The sequence below is a fragment of the Nematostella vectensis genome, chromosome 11 (genome assembly GCF_932526225.1).
Source record: "Nematostella vectensis chromosome 11, jaNemVect1.1, whole genome shotgun sequence".
In the NCBI taxonomy this organism is placed as follows: domain Eukaryota; kingdom Metazoa; phylum Cnidaria; class Anthozoa; order Actiniaria; family Edwardsiidae; genus Nematostella; species Nematostella vectensis.
In genome coordinates, this window is record NC_064044.1 from 11,619,626 (window position 1) to 11,636,313 (window position 16,688).

General features: G+C 39.5%; 2 protein-coding genes across 4 annotated transcripts; both read left to right on the plus strand.

Annotated features, from left to right (window-relative positions):
• Positions 1–351: 351 nt before the first annotated feature.
• Positions 352–3,556, plus strand: LOC5518558. The gene is made up of 3 exons (XM_001638511.3): positions 352–621; positions 2,259–2,407; positions 3,133–3,556. The coding sequence occupies exons 1-3, from the start codon at positions 388–390 to the stop codon at positions 3,284–3,286; spliced, it is 537 nt and encodes a 178-aa protein (XP_001638561.1). The 5' UTR covers positions 352–387; the 3' UTR covers positions 3,287–3,556.
• Positions 3,557–4,616: 1,060 nt separating this feature from the next.
• Positions 4,617–16,547, plus strand: LOC5518612 (ficolin-2). 3 transcript variants are annotated; one of them, XM_048734440.1, is made up of 7 exons: positions 4,617–5,035; positions 7,969–8,026; positions 10,674–11,057; positions 11,704–13,219; positions 13,431–13,506; positions 14,633–14,794; positions 15,047–16,547. In XM_048734440.1, the coding sequence occupies exons 1-4, from the start codon at positions 4,724–4,726 to the stop codon at positions 11,940–11,942; spliced, it is 993 nt and encodes a 330-aa protein (XP_048590397.1). In that variant the 5' UTR covers positions 4,617–4,723; the 3' UTR covers positions 11,943–13,219; positions 13,431–13,506; positions 14,633–14,794; positions 15,047–16,547. The 3 variants fall into 3 exon arrangements, with proteins under 3 accessions (XP_048590397.1, XP_048590396.1, XP_001638560.3); XM_048734439.1 differs by having other exon boundaries at positions 14,633–16,547; XM_001638510.3 differs by lacking the exon at positions 13,431–13,506 and having other exon boundaries at positions 14,633–16,547.
• The last annotated feature ends 141 nt before the right edge of the window (positions 16,548–16,688 follow it).

Sequence of the window (16,688 nt, forward strand, 5' to 3'; positions counted from 1 at the left end):
GTTTGCCAAACATTCCTAACTCTTATGTACAAATGAGCGTATCGGTAATAGCAGTGCCTAAGGCTGATTTCGGCGCTACGTCAGCGTCTTATTGTTGCACAACCCAAATTTTCACTGAACTATGGAGTGTCAGAAGATGTTCATCTCGCTAGCAGGATTGGCACGTCTGCGAGTATAGGCGCCAAGAATCCATATTAGATAACACAATAGTTCCACCTTGCGACCTTTAATAGACAGTAACATTAAACCAAACTCAACTTAATTAAAGGTAGTCTTGCAGTAATTGCATTTTTAGGACTACGCATTAGCGCAATAGAAGAACAGGTGAAGTGCTACAATAAAAGACGAGCAAAAGCGAGTTCTGCTTCACTCAAGCCTTAACCCGCCATGGCAGTAAGTCTGATGCTTCTAGGGTTTTTGTTACTCGGAAGCGATAGCGTCCTTGGGTCGAGTAGGGAAGAACTAGATCCGAGGCCCCGCAAAGGGCCGTTAGTGCACGGTCTTGTTAAGGAGGCGGAGACTGGCGCGAAGGTAGAGCATTGGAAGCGAGACACTGGCTCATCCGGGATACCAGCATGGATGAAGGACACAGGAAAAGCTTATAATGGATACCCATCACAGGTAAAAGTCTTTCAGATCGAGTGTTCATTTGAAGGGTACTGTAACAACCGGCCACACATGGTTAACCCATTCATTACTGAGTGCTATTGCGCAACATTGTGAGGAAAACAGACTAAAAACAGAAACCTCCCCTCCCTTATTACCGCTGACCCAAGACGGTATGCTTTGAAGTTTCCAACAATGCACTGCGGCGTCTCTTTAGGAACGATGGCTGTGACAGCCTGTTGCTGACAACAGTTTTGCTTGTAGTTTACTTTAAAGGTACAGCTGTTTCACAAGAAGTAGAGTGTCCTAGGGCATCATTAAGTCTATTGGGGACATAATTATAGCTGTGCTTCTGGATATTTGTACGCTGAGGTTGATTCAATGGGATAATTCCTTATTCATGTCTCACCGAATGAGAAATTATTTTTTAAATAGATACTCTATAATGTGACAATTTTCTGCCTTGGAAATGTTTTGTTTAGTTTTGAGGCATGAAAATGGGGGAGCAGTTGGCCCGCCTCTCTCTGAATGCTTTTGTAAGACTCCTATGATGCAATGTGGAAATATAAAGGGGCCGAAAATTGCAACTAGCTTACATGGAGATATCAGCCTTAATAATTGTGGTTAATGGCTCTGGAGATATCAGCCTTAAAAATTGTGGTTAATGGCTCTTAAATGGGGCCTGATGGATCGCAATAAAGATCTATTTATGACTTCTGAAATCTGTGTTTGCTTGATTTTAGTCGTAGTTTTTTCTTCTTTTTTGGTTAGAAATGTTTCTGAGCATTTGTGTATTAGGAATTGGACAAAAATCAAGGATGATATTTTAGCAACGGATTCATTTGTATAGTTTTCCTTGGATGCGCTTTTTAAGGTCTTCTATATCTTAGATGAATCCTTGAGGAATTGATGTTGTTTTTTATGTATGACGTTTTGTAGTTGGGGCTATATTTTACGAGCGCCTGGCTTATAATAATGAATGAGTTTAGTCGAAAAAATAATGAATCAATGGCTTTATACTCACCATTTCAACCTGTTGGGGAGGGGGGGGGGCGTTGATTTATTCCCGTTTCCATCGCGCCTACACTGACTATATAGTTTTGATACCGCTTGTCTGTAGTCTTTCTAGTTCTTAGAGCCTTAGAAAAGTCACGTGTATCAAAAAAACCGGAAATGAAACCACACAACACGAAACCCACTTGTTGCCTCCATGGTGTTTAAAAAATAGAACTGTTCCTGAATTGTGACCACCGCGCGAGAACTTGATTTGATAAAGGTATTTCCCTTCTTATTAATAAACCTGGCTAATCACCTCGCACAAAAACTGCATGAGCGCACACTATACGGACGCCTCAAATAATCCCCGAAAATACGATGCCTTTTAAAAACAACAAAAGCTTATCTCAAATGCGAAATACCCGGGAAAAAAAATAAAACAACAACAACAACAACAAAACAGCTGTCACATTTGTGAGGTTATTGGTGACGGATTATTTGTTATCTGGCATCTATTTGAGACTTCCCCCCCTTTCCTATAACTTTTGAAGAAAAGCAGCCAGAAGACTAAACCTTGGAGATATACCTTCTTTCACGTTTTTGTGTCTTTGGGGAGACTATCACGAGTTACGAACAGGTTTTATGCTCTTTTATAGGTAACTTGCGCCCTCAAGCCGATGTCAGAGGCATACCACGAGCTGAAAGCACGCCGCTACCAAAACTGCGACCAGTACTTCCGGTGTCAAGGGAGTAAAAAGGCGGCCAAATGTGGGCTGTTTAGCAAGCTGCTGGCATCAGCTATCAGGTACTGTTAGTACCATGCTTTGATGAAACCTTAGTACCATGCTTTGATAAAACCTTTTGAACACTGTTCCTTCCTCTCCCTTTGATCTCTTTAAAGAGTCTCTGGTAGCCGCAATATTGTCATTCTAGCTAAATACCAAGTGTGAGAAAGCATCCATTTCCATCGGCTGATTTGGGGGAGCTGTTGTGGTATTTTTTTATCAAATTTATTGAATAACGCATAAAGCTTTCTTTATAGATGGATAATTCGAGATTTCTTCTTTGTCTTCGAATTTTGAATAGAAACAGTAGCAAAGGCGTGGGTGACAGTGCTACTTGAAATTATGTCTCGATCGCTTTTATGATTGCATGCTATTGAAATTGATGTTCGTAAACTCGAGTATTCTTGTTTGACAGCCCGAACTATCGATAACCACAAACTGCCCTACAACTCGAAGCGATTCTTTTCTTTTAAAGTGCGCTTTTTTTAATGATAAACATGTGTTCTTGTATTTTCCCTCGGCACTAAATCATTTTTATGGTTTTACCCTTGAATCTCAAAGAGGACAAGTTTTAGCTTTGTTTCTCACAGGCGTGGAGCAACGATGAGGACTGGACATTCAGGGAGCGCGCAACCACACTCACCCCCCTCTCCCCCTGCACTCCCCTTCCCTTCCCCTCTCATCCAAACACCCAGTCCAATCACACTGGGCCCAACCCCTAACTTGACCTGCTGCTATTTATTAGCTATGATTACCGCTGGAGGACTGCAGGCCTGGAGACATACACATCAGCTGCTGACGAATACGGGCGGAAAGGCGGGGACTGTCTGAATAAGTATTACTACGACACCCTCACTACCGAGAAAGTCTGCTGGTTACCATGGCAACTCCAGGAATAGTCTCGCCGTTACTGACTTGTCTCGAAGTCGTATTTGAAAGGTTTGAAATTTTACTACTGAAAGACAAATGCGCCGGAAAGTTTTTAATTATGTAGAGCAGGAACAATTAGGCACCTAAGACGCCTCCTTAATAACGATGTTACTTGTTTCTATTCAAACCACGTAGGCCATCAAAAGGTCATCGTTGGGCTACCTGTGTCTGAGCTTTTACGAGGTATACGCACCTTAAATATGGAAGTAAGAACTTGATTGAAATAAAATCGGTAGATGGCAAAGCCTGCTTTATTCGTCTTGTGTTATCAGGCCACGTGAAAAAAAAGACATGTTTATCTTCCCCGCCCGCATATTTTTAATTAGTTATTTCTGCTGCTTTTTTTATTGTTTGTTCCTCAGAAGTTCAAATTTCGTGCGTTAGCGGTGCCTGGGCACTAATAAAGGCAGACGTTCCCGTTTCAAGGCTTTTCTTACCATTTTTTTTTACCCGTCGCAGAACATCGCAGAAATTTCCTTTGTAAATCGTACAAATCCTTGATAGACAATGGAGAAAAAATAAATAAATAATAACAAACAAAAAGGGCCACATGCTCCCTATTTTGATCTTATCAGGACGATAAACATGTTTTAATTTTTACTAACTGGCGCTATGGTGATAATTAAAATATAGCCTCTACATAAATAATTACTGTTTCTGATTTGAGGAGTAATGTTCTTTATTTTTAATGTTTATATAAATGTGATATGCCCATAGTAAGTTAAAATACTAAACAAAATTTCATCGTGATTTTGAAAATTTACGATATCATATTTCTAAATAGACGGCGGTTTTATTAACAAAAAAAAAACAAATATATTTCTGTCACTACATTAAAAATTTGAGGTTTTTATGGGTTTCGGTGTTAAGGTGAAATCATGCAAATAATACTTTAAAACGTTTCGAATAAGTGGCCCGATGTCGGAGCAAAGTTTCTCTTTGTTTCTTTTTCTGTTAAAACAGAATATTAACCTCAGCGCAATCTGCCTTAATGGTTCTTCTAGTTCCTTGTGTTGACGCAAACATGAGGATATGATTGGTTGGTTTTGTTGTGAAATTAACCACTAATGCCTTTTTTCCATCTCTCTCGGAGATCGGACCTCTGCCTCTTCCCCATTGACGCTACTCTGTCAAACTTTCATTGACTAGGTTAAATTCAATACTCTGAGTTAAGGCGTTTCATTGGAGAAATATAAGCTGTTAGTTTGACAAACTTGGATAATAATTGCCTTGGGCAATATCCTAGCACTTCAGAAATTCATTATGATAATACATCAATCGACGATTTAATACGTTCCCAGAGTAATAAATAACACTAGCTGACAAACCTAACCTATACAAACCTCGCGCGCACTTACTCACGTTGTGAACTGACTAAAAAAAAAAGGAAAGGGAAAGAAAAGGAAATGAAAATTTTACGCGCAACAATCAGATATGTGTATTTTATGATTCTTGTAGCGAAGGCTTGCTCCCTTTATCAGGTTACTAGGAATCGTGTGATAAGAGAAGGTATTTTCAGCCGACTGGACGGCATGGAATGGATAACATGTACACAGATGTGTGACCAGCTAGATGATTGCGTCTCTTATAACTTCGGTTTGGATGGAATGAATCGTGGAATTTGCGAGTTCAGCAAATGCGCGTCGAATCGATGCGACAAAGAAATTGGGCTGTTGTTCTTGCAAGGAATGGTAGTCCATCAAATTAAAAGAGCAAAGGTAAATATAATGAGCTATTTTAGACGTGAGTTTTTAGTAAGTTTCGCGTGTTTTGGAAGAATGAAGCTAAACTAAACTTTGAAAGCTTACTGCCCCAGGCTATAATTTAACCCAGTTAACACTGCAGCTTTAATCCAAGGTTGAAGATCTATTTCTTATTTTTGTTATCTAGTCGTAGTCAAAAAGACAAATTCACAAGTAAAGAACAAATTGCAATAACTAGAGGTGCAGTGGAGCCATTTTACTACTTTTGTCGCTTTTGATCTGGAGTTTTACTCACAGACTGAACGCGCATTATATAAACTAATTAAAGGAAAACATAGGCTGAAGATTAATTAGGAATTTTGCGGAGACGATCGACTTTCTTTGTGAAAATTTTCATTGAAACCGTTTTAAAGAAAGATAAAGAAAAGCTAGTCAATACTAGGTGTAACAGTGATGGTATTAGAATTCCTAACAAATGCAAGTAATCGGCTAAATCTTTTTGCACACACAGCAAAAAGTAGGCAGGGGAAAATGCACATGTTTTTCTCTTCTACGGAAATTTTGCTGTGCTTTTCCCGACTGAATCTTTCTAACAAATCTAGTAAGGATTATTCGTTTCACTTTTTTATTAATTAATTATGATCTTAAAATGTGTTAGACATGATTAATTTTGTCACTGCAGTGGTGATATTAGAGTCTCTAATAGTATCCCTTATAGTTCCGCAATGTCTCTATCTTTGATGTTCATTGCGGATGGAGTCGTGAGTGCATTTTTTATTTATTCCTCTCTTCAGACCCGTAAGTCTCTATAATCAATTATCATCCGGAAGATTTGGATGGTAATGCGATATCTCTATTGAATAAAACGTCATTCATGAGATTGATTTCCTTCCGTTCACTCCGGTGAAGAAGAATTTAATGAATTGCAGGTAATTTAATAGATTATCCACCGACTTTGAGTAATAAGAATGTGAAAAGGAAAGAACTATACATTTTTATCCTTACTAGACAAAAACAATTAATAAAAAGAAAGTCGCAGAAACGTGAGAAAGTATGTTTTAAAACGAAAAAAAACTTTAAATCAAAACATCACAAAAACTAGCTTTTACAAACACACACAAATACGTATAACAGTGTATCGAGAATGTAATAATCAAAAGACGTGGATTTCTTCGCGAGACTCTATGTGGCATAGTACAATATAGATTGATTGACAACTTTGTCGAATATTGGTTGAGAAGAATCAAATGAAAATAAACATAAAAAAGATGGTCAAATACAGCGCCAAAGTAAACGTGTATCTTTTCAAATCCAATAAAATATCACAATATTAGGACAGACTACATATAAGTTTGATTGAAAAATATGTTGTATTTTGGAAATAAGTGGGATGGGTCAGATATAAACCCGTCAAATCTTAAACATTAATTGATATTTCTCCTCTGAATTCAATTCGTTTTTCCTAAGGCACTGGCAATAATTATCAGGAGGGGGGGTAGGGTGGGGGGGCTGTACAACCCAAGGGAGGGCACTAAGTTAAAATGTTGCTAAGATGGGGGGGGGGGGTCATCCTTAACTTTTCGCATAAGAGGGGGGGGGGCTTACTTAAATTGGCATCAAAATGTTTGTTTTGTATCCAGATTCACAATAATTTCGGAACGCTTCGTTTGCAAATGACTTTAAATGTCACCGTTCCGTAAACACAGAATCGACGCAAACTTTGAGAACCTCTTTGTAGTCTCACTGAGGTCCACTCTGTTCTATAAATTGCTATATTTCTCTATTAACCCTTATCGTTAAAATGAACTCGTTGTTTCTCTTGATGTTCCCCAGTCGCCTGAGCTCAAACTTAGAAAGCAGACAACCGTAAGCATCGTATTCTAGCGGACACACCATACAGGGAGGGTATCTCTTACATGAAAACTAAAAAACCCGCCGCGTAACAATCTCAGGTCTACTGGCCTTTGTTAAACCAATTTTGGGTAAATATTACTCAACCATTTTAATTATTAGACAGAAAGAAAAAAATCATCTCTGATCTGGATCATTTCCAGTAAAAGAAAATTCACAGATTCTCCAATGAAACGCATTAGTTTTTTTGGTCCTTAACTGTATATAGGCAAGAAATAATTTTTCAACAACTGTTTCCCAGACAGAGAGCTAAACTTGACGTTGTTGGAGGGGTGTCCTACATAATTTTGTCATTATTCGAAACTCAATTTACGGACCCCCCCTCCTGATCATTATTGCACAGTCCCTTGTGTGAATCTGTAGATAATCTAGCGTTGAAAAAATAAAAATAAATAAATACAAGCATTATAGCCCGTATTGCACAGTTTTAAGCCGCTTGCATTTAAAATCACAATACGTATTACGATTATCCATGGCTAACGGGGAAACACAGATGTAGTAATGTTAGTAAGCCCACATACGTTTCAACGGGGCTAAGAAGCAGCATTTCTCTTAGAAATTGTATTTTTTAGGGATTCACAAGCCCCTATATTCAGCAATGCAGCAGACCTCTTATTAAGGTCTAATAAAACGGCTTGATAACCTCATTGCCCAGTGGATTCCTGTTACTGTTTTTCCCATCATTGTTTTGTCTTTGTTTCATCAATCCAATGAGGTGAAATCTTCTGAGAGCTGCTTCACGACCTCCTATATTCATTCAAAAATGTCCTTCCATAGTATTCCTCGCAGCGGGACGAGTCCAGAACGGCTGCCAGGGGAAACTGGTCCTTTCACCTAATTCAAGCTAGTCCTTTCACCTAATTCAAACATGTCCGTTCACCTCAATTCAAACATGACCTGTCACCTAATTCAAACATGTCCTTTCACCTGATAAAGACATGTCCTTTGACTTAAGTCAAACATGTCCTTTGACCTATGTCAAACTTTTCCTTTCCTTTCACCTAAGATATTTTCACTAACCTCTTCTTCTGCCTTAGCTTGATGCAATGTGTTCGCAGATTCCAACTCCTTCAACTCAGCCCACCCTTCCTGCAAGTAAGTATCTATCCTTCCTGCAAGTTCCGTGTCTATTTTGGGGGTGATGAGGGGGAGGGGGGGGGGGGGGGAGTAGAAAGGGAACTTGTAACTGTGTACCTGGCCTCTAAATAGAGAGACGTTCGAGGCCCTGGAACCGGGGTATGTGTACCTAGCTCTCGGGGGAAAAATTACAAGACTGAATACTGAATAAAGTTTTAGCTCATGATATAAAAGTTGCAATGTTTTAGTTTCCTTAGGTTAATCAATAATTTTGGGCGACTTGGAAACTAACAACAATTTAAGGGATAAAGTTGGCTAGGCCATCGCAATAAAGGGCGACTTAAGGCGGATAAGCGCGACTAAAGGCGAATAAGCGCGACTAAAGGCGAATAAGCGCGACTAAAGACGAATAAGCGCGATTAAAGGCGAATAAGCGCGATTAAAGGCGAATTAGGGTGACTAAAGGCGAATAAGCGCGACTAAAGGCGAATAAGCGCGACTAAAGACGAATAAGCGCGATAAAAGGCGAATAAGCGCGATTAAAGGCGAATTAGGGTGACTAAAGGCGAATAAGCGCGACTAAAGGCGAATAAGGGCGACTTAAGGCGAATAAGGGCGATTAAAGATGAATTAGGGCGATTAAAGGCGAATAAGGGCGACTTAAGGCGAATAAGGGCGATTAAAGGCGGATAAGGGCGACTTAAGGCGAATAAGGGCGATTAAAGGCGAATTAGGGTGACTAAGGTTGTTTTGGCTAAACATAGCTTTTACTAAGTTACATATAGAAGACTCATTTTCGGCTCGATTTTCGTTAATTTTTCAGATTTTATTAATACATCTATGCTTTGTCAGATCCCGCAAGAATCACTCTTGTTTGAAATCAAATTATTTTTCTTCATGCAAGGTAAATGGAAGCATTTTTTTTATATTAAAATAAAAATATCGATATCAGCGCGATCAATTCTTTTCTAAATTCACAGTAACACCTAACAATACTCCAGCTTGCAGCAGACGAATTTTTGGCTTAAAACTGACCTGTTAAACTTCGCGATTGATGAATCTTTATTTCTATCCCATTTGGTTATGCTACCGCCTTTGAACTCTAGATAAAATAGATAAAGTACAAAACAAAAACCCGTCATATTCTAAGTCGCATTTTACTCATAGAGAGAGGGAGATGCTGGATAGCAGGGGTGGGTGTGGGGCTTGAAAACCCCAAGTCCAGTGAAAAATTTTAAAAACGTAGACAAAAAAAATACCGTGCGAAATAACAGTAAAAAAAACCTGCGAAATTGCAAACTTTTTAATAACAATGTTTTCTTTTTCAGTGAGAGGGGGCTATGTGTGTTTAATATGATTCTTATCTATAGTTTTTCATAGATTGACAAATTTCCTCTTCAAAATATATACCCGTAGCAGTTTTTTTATATTATTCCGTAAGACTGTATAGAGTGTTTCTTTCAGCCTTCACATCTTCACAGTAAGCGTTCTCACGGAATAGAGATATCTGTACGAAATGCACAACCCGGGATCTCAGTTCCGCTCGTGCAACTTTGTCACATGTGAAACAAACAGCTATCGTCGATTACCATGTTTGACACTAGCGTGGGCTCCGTTTGAAGCGCGTTCAGCTACTCAACTTTTGATTCTAATTTCTCATAAACACAGGTTCGACATGCAACTGCATTAGGCAAGTACTTTCGGTAAGGCCTATTTTAGCCATAGCGTCGGGTAATAGTTTAGAAGAGGCGCGGCCTGGGCTCAAATGTTGAAAAGGAATAAATTCTTTAGTTTTCAGATTATTTTTATAAAAATACTCTCGAATTGACCATCTGGAATTTATTCTTGTGCAACACTGGTCCTCTTGCCCCTCTCACACAAGTTGCCTTAGGGTGTGGACTTAGCAGGGGGCGTAAATGGATCTTTGTAGGCAAGAGTGCATTTATTTTTTCAAAGATTGCGAGGACAATTTTGGCGTAAAATAAAGATTCACCAATCGCGAAGTTTGACAGGTCAACACTGGTCCTCTTGCCCCTCTCACACAAGTTGCCTTAGGGTGTGGACTTAGCAGGGGGCGGGAATGGATCTTTGTAGGCAAGAGTGCATTTATTTTTTCAAAGATTCGAGGACAATTTTGGTGTAAAATAAAGATTCACCAATCGCGAAGTTTGACAGGTCAGTTTTAAGCCAAATATTCGTCTGTTTCAAGCTGGAGTATTGTTAGGTGTTACTGTGAATTTAGAAAAAAAATCATCGCGCAGATATTTTTATTTTAATATAACAAAAAATTGACTCCATTTACCTTGCATGAAAAGAAATAATTTGATTTCAAACAAGAGTGAATCTTGCGGGATCTGACAAAGCACAGATGTATTAATAAAATCTAATGTAGTACAGTGAGTAGGGAGTATTTGCCATCAACATGCAACGACTTAGAAGATAAACCATCCCCTAGCCAGCCAGTTGTTTTCATCAGTATTCAAGGGTCAGACTACAGCGTAAATATTCTCTAAAACCCGTCCCTAACTAATTCAACAAGATAGCAAGGATTTCTGGTTCTCAACTAAACAATGCATAATAGATGTCTGATGTTCTACGCAACAGGCTACTTTGGTTAATAATTCATACCGCATAATAAATCTCCTATACACCCTCTATTCCCTAGCTCCACGAGATTGTATGGACGTCTTCCTATCAGGAGGTAGTGTTAGCAAAATATACAACGTAGACCCGGATGGGAGTGGCTTGATGCCCGTATTATGTGACCAAGATATCGAGGGAGGGGGCTGGACAGTGTTACAGAAAAGGACTTCTGGCGGAGGAGAGGATTTCTTTAAACTCTGGACAGACTATGTGTCGGGCTTTGGTAGCTATGATGTGGAGTTTTGGATAGGTCTCGATCGGATGCATCGTTTGACGGCCTCGAGGCGAAACATGAAGCTACGGATCGAGCTGATAAAAGAAGATGGCGCTAAAGCGTACAGTGAATATACAGGCTTCTGGATCGCGAGTAATGCAGATAATTACAAACTGAACCTGGTATTTGAAGGTAGGCCGGCGCATAGCCACATATTATATGGAAAAAATATTTAGGAATAGGTGAATTGCATTAAGGAATCAAGTAACTTTATGATTCTCAAAACGCACTTCAAAATGACAACACAAGAAATGACTGCAGCTGTCATGCCAAAAGCGACCAAAATAATTATATGAAAATAAACCCTTCTAATTTTCTGGCTGATACCAATCTCGTTCCCAGAGCCCACGTACCTTTGTGCCAGCGGCAAGGTACGTGGGCTCTGGAAATGAGGGGCTGAATAAGTTGTCTAAATAAGCGCGCGCAGTTTCCCATCCAAAAATTCGCGTGATTTGTTATTGCAAGTCGCCTTTTCTTCAATAAAAAAATGCTTTTTGCGTTTGATGGGTTTTGCACCTACCCCTAGTTCGCGCCTGTGTAATACCCGTCTAATGATCTCAAGCGGCAATAACAAACTAATAAATCAACCCTTACATGCTTTTCTTAAAATATATTTATAGTAAATGGATAAACATGATCATAGCTTTATTTTCAAGATTGTGACTCGAGTCATATGGAGTCTGTTGGCATTCTGCTACCCTTTTAAGATACCTGCCCATCGGGCAATGCATCATGGGATAAGTGGCGCCTTGTAGTTATTGTTTTTCTTTTTACCCAGGTGGCACTGCGGGTGACTCGCTGACTATGCACCATAATGGCAAGCCCTTTTCCGCCAAAGACAAGGACAACGACAACTGCGCCTTCTGCAGCTGTGCGGAGCGCTTCACTGGGGCGTGGTGGTTTGACGGGACGGGGGATGAGTGTATGTCCTCAGATCTGAACGGAAGAAACATCTCGTGGCAATCATGGAACTTTGTGCTTAAGGGAAGCGAGATGAAGATACGACCGGTGCCGTAGCTAGGGATTGGGACGGATGGAATCACGCGCTTACAGAAAAAAAAACAAAAACATAAAACCGGGGGGAGAGGGGGGGAGGATGTACATATAAGAAATGTAAGGGGATTTTATGTTTGGGTGAAAACAATATTTATCGTGTGTATAACATAAAATAATGAAGACAAGACTGTCTTCCTGCCCCCTGTGTAGCGGCAGGAAGCCTCGTCCCTAATCTATTCGGTGGGCCTGTCACGCTATACATGGTCATGACGTCACTGGCATTTTTACTGCCGTATTAGAAAGAGTGAGTGCGCGCGCGAAGCATCATGGAGCTGACAGCAAGGGAGTAGCCTGGAAACGAAGCTAGGGGCAGGAGTGAATATTAGAAATCATGAAACCACTGTTTTCACAGAGAGCACATCGAAGATGCGGCTGTTGTAAGGATAATAGGGGTCTGGGTGAATGAGAGCAATCTAAAGGACGGACCATTCAATATTTGACGGGGAGAAAAGCATTTATCCTCCTTGATTTTTGTCTGACATTTTTTCTGCTCGATTTATTTCACGAAGGATGCGGCGATTCTGCCACTTTTTGCTTTTTCGATTATTTTTAAGGACCTGAGCCTTTCTTGAGTAAAACATCAAATGGTCCGTCCGGAAATTAATACTAGAAACAGGCCCGTACCCAGGGAGTGCAAGGGGTTCGGTCCCCCCCCCCCCCCTTCCTCCCCACCACCACCATCACAACAGACGAAATTCCACTTTCGGTGCTCAATAGACGTGCTATTTGTAGACAAAACTATAAATCATAAGCTAGGTCTTTCTGGTATATCATCAATCCATAAGTCAGATCTTTTTGTAGCCAAATCCGACAATAAATGTCCCTTGGAGATACTGCTAAGGCGAATTTTGTTTAATCGGAGGTTGTTAGATTTTTATCAGAAAACTCACCGTCCCCCGCGTCTCCTCAGAAAAATTAGGACAAGATCCTTTACTTATATCTTTGCGTGCAAAAATACGGTAATTCATCGCGAGTTAGTGGCTAATCTGCCCATGCAACCCTTATTCAGGGCTGTAGCCAGAGATGAACCATACAATATAATCAGTGAAAAAAGGATTTAAATGTAAAATGTCTAAAAATATGGCGATATAGAAAAACACTGAAAATGCGATAAAGAGGTGCATGCCGGACAGGCTGTGTGGGTGTTTTGGGGGCGGTCTTCCTGTGGAGTTACATAATAAAGATGTCGGAAGAGCATCCCATTCTTCACGATCAAGAATTTCCCTGCCCATTTCAAGGTAAACGCACTTGATTCTTGTCTAGTCTAGATTAGGCGCTTTACTTTAAGTCTAGATTAGATATTTAGAATCTAAAGACATTAAATCTCGTGAAGAAAACCTAGTAGAATTTTGTTGTATATTACATAGCTCAAGGGAGAAAAACACCACATGAAATACAAGCTACATGCAAATTTTCGAACCCACCATGGATGTATTTTATCGTCTCCAGGGCTTTCAGATGCCCCAGATAAAGACGTAGTTCAAATTCAGACATCGAAATTACAGATGTGCTGGGATGAGTTCAAGTAAGCTATTATTCTTCTCACACAGTCTCACGGCGAGTGTAGAAATAAAACTAGTCTTCCTAACAGCCTTTTTTGGACTCGTCGCCTTATACCTAGCGTGAAGAGTAAAAAACAGCTGCGAGGGAGACTATATAAACCCGGCCTGTAAAATATATAGAACCTATATTCGTTTTTAATTGATACCAATCGATTGTTATATTTCCAATATCCCCCAAAGCAAATTACACTATAAGTTTTCCTACATTTGCCGGGTCTGGGCTTCCTTTGGTCTATTCATGTTATAGCCGTAACTCCATGCCGTAACTCCATGTCACCATGTGATGGGAGGGGAGGTATTACCCTGGCCATTTTGCTTGTTATATTGTTATGAAAAAAATGTGAAAAACTGATGGTCTTTTCAGTATTTTGATTCTAAGGGGCGGATAAAGGGGGATGTGGATTGGGTGGATATCCACCCCCCATTTTTTGTAAAAAAAAAAAAAAATGATAAATCACTTTGTTCAAAGAAAATAAATGTCTGATGGACGAGAGGTACTGTCCATGTGCCTTTGCCTGCTTGACTTTGCTGATGCGAAAAAAAAAAAAAAAATTTAGCATGAAGTATTGTTAGATCTATGTGACCTACCAAGAACCACTGGATCAGTTATAAGCCGGCCATTATCCATCCCCATTTTGAACCTGGATCCGCCGCTGATTCTGCTTAGTTTGTAGGATCTGACACTTAAACACACAATACAGTCAGAAACCAGATTTTTGGATCTTCATAAACGCTTCTTAAAATATAACAAAATACCCCTGATAAACCCTAATATTAGCAAAGTGTGGGTGGCTTAAATCTGAAAATGGCCCTTGGACACCCTTGGGGGACAAATTCTTTAATAACAAGAATTAACTTGTCTTAAAACCAGACTTCTGATTCTTGCAAAATTTTACTCTAATAATTTCTTTTATGTCCCTTTTTATTTAGCATTATTTCATTGTCTTGTGATAGTATTTGTACATTTTGGTACATTATGGTATTGACATTTTTTAAAGAGTTTCATCCACAGCAAATTTAGGGCTGGGGGTAGGGTGGTGGGGCTTAAATACCAAATACTGATATTGCATGTATCACTCTTTGTTGTAGGTGATATGCACAGTACATTGTGCCCATTTTGTTGGTAAATGCAGTTGTTGTGCTGTTGCTAGTTCTACTGTTATAATGAGCTACAAGAGATGATAATGGCACAACCATGAAATGCAGACCCATGAAATGTCCATGGCAAGACTTCACCAGGGAGGAAAAGATGTGAGTGAACAAAAGATTTTTGGGCTCATATGTACAGACCAGCCCCAGTTTCAAGTAGCAATAAAGTGTGGTATGCCATAAACATTTTTCAGGAGCGTAGCCAGGGGGGTGATTGCCCCCCCCCCTTTTAGCAACCAAAAATGCAGTAAATGTATGAGACATTATCTAAAATACAGGATAAAATGCCTTGAAAGTCCTTTTTTGGCCCCCTCCTGTTAAAAATCGCTGATATTAACTAATTATTATGTTCAGGCCCATCGAAAGGTGATGTTAGCATAGTTTCAAATAAACTGCCTATGCACTTGGCTAGCAACCAAAGAGAAGTTAGGAAAAGATAGATTACCCAAGATGAACAAAAAATTACAAAATAGATACAAGGTAAAACCGCCAACCACCCACACCTTCCTGTTGCACTCACACCATGTGTACCCCCCTGTGTATGCTCTGCCTGCCTTTGTCAAGATAAAAAAGTTGTCAATTTATGTTTTTTTTTAAAGAGAGATGTGTAGAGCTGTATAGCTCTAAAAGTCTTAAAGAGTTTCGGTCAGCCATCAACCTGTTATTTGCCAAGTTTCAACACATAATTTGTAATGTTGAATGAAAACAACAAAGATGTGGCTGATTATGGCTCTTTAAGTTGTATTTTACCTTTATGCTATACAACACGTATCCCAAATAATATGACAAGTCTGTCACAAACTGAGTTGTTCAGCTGGCATTCTTTGATGTAGTGGTTTGGGATTCAGTGCATAATAGAAACATATACAGATGGCTTGATATACAACATGGTATAACTAAACAGACTACAAACAAGCTGTATAGAAAAAACTAGATGGTCTGTGTAGGCGTGTTGTAGACAAAGTTATAAATCAACACAAGATTGAAAAGGTATGCTGAACGCCTCTGTGAAACAGAGTAGTTGCGCTGGGACAAGATGGACAAGATTCTTGACCAATCGCCTTATTTACTGGAAGCTGTCGCAATATTTTCAATTGAATTTGGTAAATAGAGCCTGGTTTTTTTATATATGCACATGAGCTCACCTCTACGATATGTTTATAGTTAGCGCAACTACTTTGATTCACAGAGGCGTTCAACATACCTTTTTAACCTTCTGTTGATTTATACTTCAATATACAACATGTTCGTAGGTTGGTTGTAGGTTGAGAGGGGGAGGGATCATTTTTAAGGCCTCAGTAAAATTTCATATAGATTCCGTAGTCAATAGAAGCTGCATTTTCTTCTCAGCTGCAAAGGATATTCTGAAGTTTCACTCTCTAGAGATTCGTCAAGAACTTTAATAAAATTTCATAATAAGCAGACAGGGGGAAGTACAGTGGTCTAAGAATATGCTAAAATTATTCTAAGAAATTCTGTGCTTGGCACTAGGTATGTCATACTGAGGTGCTAAATAGAATGATCACGGAAGAGCTATAAATATTAATGAGCGTTTGTTTAATATCATTTTAAAGGGTTCCATGAGCTGTAATCGTGTGCTATATTTTGTATACAGTCGATTGACAAAAGGTTGTCGTGAACCGGCTTTGCGAGTACGCGACAAGCACACTTGTAAGCATAGGTTGAAAAGATTGAAATCGATTGAAAAGAGCATAAAAGAGCAGAGGAACTCACATCTACGGTTTTGAAATCGATTAAAAGTCGATTGAAAAGAACTTGAGCGCAGAGGAACTCACATCTACGGTTTTGAAATCGATTAAAAGTCGATTCTGAATAAAGTTTGAATCATCTCTTAGCAGATTCCATTGTTATTGATTTAGCGCGCGTGTTTATGCATCTTTAGCCTGCCAATGCCGGTGCTGTCTGGCGCTCTCTCATTGTTAAACGAACAATTTAATTGCGTCTCGCCTAGGAACTGCCTTCCGTGGCATGAGCT